At 33.7% G+C, this 3,508-nt stretch overlaps 1 protein-coding gene across 1 annotated transcript in view; it reads right to left on the minus strand.

Annotated features, from left to right (window-relative positions):
* The window catches only part of LOC136026620 (integrator complex subunit 11-like), a 51,093-nt gene that overhangs the window by 30,440 nt on the left and 17,145 nt on the right, over nt 1-3,508 (minus strand). The window contains exon 6 of the mRNA XM_065703346.1: nt 2,322-2,443. Coding sequence (XP_065559418.1) covers nt 2,322-2,443 — 122 coding nt within the window. The remainder of the gene's footprint in view (nt 1-2,321; nt 2,444-3,508) is intronic.

Below are 3,508 nucleotides of genomic sequence, written 5' to 3' on the forward strand. Positions count from 1 at the left end.
AGCGAAAATTTGCAATTATTACAAATGATTATTCTCTATTTTGACAAGGGATTACAACATTATGAAAATACAGCAAATTGTCTGCGGACTTGCTTTAATTATCAAATATTTTTGCTAAGACAGCAAACTGTCTTCGGTTAGAAGACAAGCAGCAATGAGAATCCAGATAAAGAGGCCTGCCACATGCCGAGTACCGGGGCCCGACGACAAAGCTGCTGGGGTCCCGGTACTACATAAATATGTAAATAACCTTGAATTAAGTTTAATTTACTAGATCCAGATTTTAATGAAAATCCGAAAATGGGAACAAAGAAACCAAAACTGAAAAAGCAAAAGTGAATCCACAAGAAAAAAGAGATTAAAGTACGAAATATTCCTTGCTTTCTGTCCAAAAAGTAAGTATTTTACCCTTAACCTGAAAAAAATAGAACTTCAATCGAACTTTCAATAGAATTTCATTAAATTCGAATGAAAGGTTTTGAAATAGCAAAAACTAGCTGCTACTTTAGCCCTGAATATTTTCTGTAAGTAGTTTAAAAAAAAAATTGTAGCTACAGGTAACCTTACCCCTTTTCAGGAGTCTTTGGCAAAGATTAGAACAAATCGGCGCAGGAAAAGAAGCACTTGCATTCGCAAGACGCTCGACCGATAACACTTTTTAGAGAAAAATCTCCATGATTATTCTATATAAAGACTAGGTGGAAAGCTAATGAATAATATTTTTTAGAATTATTAAAAAGCAAGACAGCTCCGGTGTCTTACAGAATAACGATAAGACCATCAATAAGTTTTCCTTTACTTTTTTAACACGATTTATTTTGAGGTACATGTTTTGTGAAAAGGGCTAAAATTTATTTATAAAAAAAAATAAAATCAAAAATATCTGTAAAAAAAGATAATTTCTTTAGATACCCGAAGCATCTGTGTTTTGCAATGGCAAATTTAAGGTTTTTGTTCGGAGGCTTTTTTTTGGGGGGGGGGGAGGTTTACAAAAAAACCTTACAAAACATATCATAAATTGGTTAATGTGAAATTTGTTTACTGTTTTACAGGCTTGAAAAAAATGAGGGGGGGGGTGTTCAAACCCGATAACTAATCCCTGGATATGGCCTAGGTGTGTTGCTAGACAAATGACCAATGAAGTTGACCGTAGAAAATCCTTAGCTATTGTGCTATTTACATAGAGGGAAGGTGAGAAACTATTAAACCACATTTTTTAGATGTTCTGAAAAGTAAGACATAGGCCCGCAAGTCATTTCAATGGACAATTGAAAGTGCCAAGGACATCAAGACGAAAACATTTTGCCCCTTGAGCCCATCTTCGGTCTATTCGTACCTGGAATTGCAATTTTTTTAGCTTTTTCTTTTAGTTGCTTCAAAATTACGAAGTTTTTGTCCAGTTCTCCATTTTTGTCAGTGTTGCCGCCCTGGATTGTGTACATAAATTAGCAAACCAACTAAGTTATATTTGACAACATTTTTCATCCATAAAAATCCAAACATTAGCCAATTTTGTTTCCCAAAGATTAATATAAATTGAATAGAAAGCTATATCTTCTTAGTCTGTTTGGTCAATGTTTTCTTAGCTTATTTTTTTGCGAATTTTTCACCCACGTTCCTTTTTTTAAATTTGGCACCCACAACTAATTAAATGCTTACATAAATTGGTTTCTCTGATCAAAAAATAATTCCCGATTGCTCCTAATTGTTAAGATACATGTCATTGTTTAACTTGTCCACTTCAACCCTTTTCAACGGTCAGATTTCACTTCACTGTCGTTGGTGATCGAAGGACAGAAAAAAGCTTATATATCCTATTTTTTTAACATTACTTAGTAATGGGAGAAAAGGGTTTTTTTCAGAGAACCACAGGAAACTCAGTTTGACATGAGCACTGACGATTAAGCAATTTTCAAAAGTTTGAGAAATTTGTGAGTAGGTACTTCTTCTGTTTCCGCCTTTTAGAATGTAGTATTTGTTCAGCAGAGCTTCTGCATAAACGAACTTCTTTGCTGGCTGGTAGCTACTGTTGATTTGAATCCATCTATGTAAATAGGCAATCGCTAGAGACCTGCACTAAATCTTGACGTTGACGTTTATATGGAAAGTATTTTTTTTTATGATTAATAAAATTTAGACCCTTTTTTAGTTTGGTATTAATGAGAAATGCATTTCAAATGCTCATTTCCGAAAAAATTTCGAAGATCCTACAACTACCAATTGGAGATATTCCCCATCTTTTTTTATGTACTTAAGAACTGAGTTTGCAACCACGAAGCTCTACCAATAAAAAATAACCAAACAATTATAGGACCTCCTACCTGCACCTCTTGGAGTCCCTAATAGTGGTTGCATATGTGGATTCAGATATTAAAAGATCTGGACGGCAACGGTCAATCCACGCAGCTCCAAGGTGTCTATCCGGTGTCATATTATAGTCTCCCTAAAACATATAAAGAATTAAGAGCTAGATCAGAAGATGATACCATACCCCCCCCCCCCCTACAAAAAGCAAATGGCGATTTTCGAATATTTCAAGGGAATTCTAAGGAAAAGAAAGGCTTACTAGGCGTTATATAAATGGCTTAGCAGCAAAATTCATAGATGCAAAGCTAGCTCAGTAAAGGAATAACTGTTCCTATATATAGTCCAATACAAAACAGAGATAAGTCCTAAATTTTGGTCTACACCTCCTGCTGATTTAACAATAAGGGACAAAAAAAGTCTAATATTATTGAATCTAAAAAGAGAGGTCTAATTTTTCTGTTCTCGAAAGATGTATTGCTGCTGAATGTCATTGGTATTTTTGTGCCTTCTCAGAGCATTAGTATATCTTGCTTTTATTAAGTAACAATATGAAAGTGACCGAACGTAAAATTGGTTTTTTAACACTGACATCCCATAAAACTTGTCTGACAAATACTCGAAGGTACCAAAGGTACCAAAATTCTCACCTTAGGTAAACAAAGTCGAAACGTTTTAATATTATCCAAAACGAGAATTATTCAAAACGCTCTAACGCACTTAGTACAAGATTTTTTTTTAAAGATAGTCTTTCTTCAATCTGATCTTTGGAAAAAATATTAATTCATATTTGGAATTAAGTCATCAAGAACAATCGAAGGCGTAAACTCTAATTACGTTTATCCTTGGAGGTAAAAAAAAAGTTTCAGTTACACTCTTAATTTGAAACATAGGACTAAGGACGTTATACTGATCAGCTCTTAGATTTCAAATTTATTTACAGATATGAGTTATTTATTTATTATTTATTTATTAATTAATAATTATTTATTAAAGAAACAAGTGCATTAAAGTATTAGCCAAAAAAAAGCAAAAAAAGCGGATAAGTATCAGCAAAACGAAGAGGTAGGAATTCCCCCTTACACAAAGATTGATCCGTCGGACACCGCCCCAAAATCCAGGAACAATTGACAAAATATGATCAATGTTTTCTTTTTCTAAACTTTGTTATCCCCTTGATGTCTTGGGTACAACAATATCTTAC

Source organism: Artemia franciscana, chromosome 4 (genome assembly GCF_032884065.1).
Source record: "Artemia franciscana chromosome 4, ASM3288406v1, whole genome shotgun sequence".
Lineage (NCBI taxonomy): Eukaryota > Metazoa > Arthropoda > Branchiopoda > Anostraca > Artemiidae > Artemia > Artemia franciscana.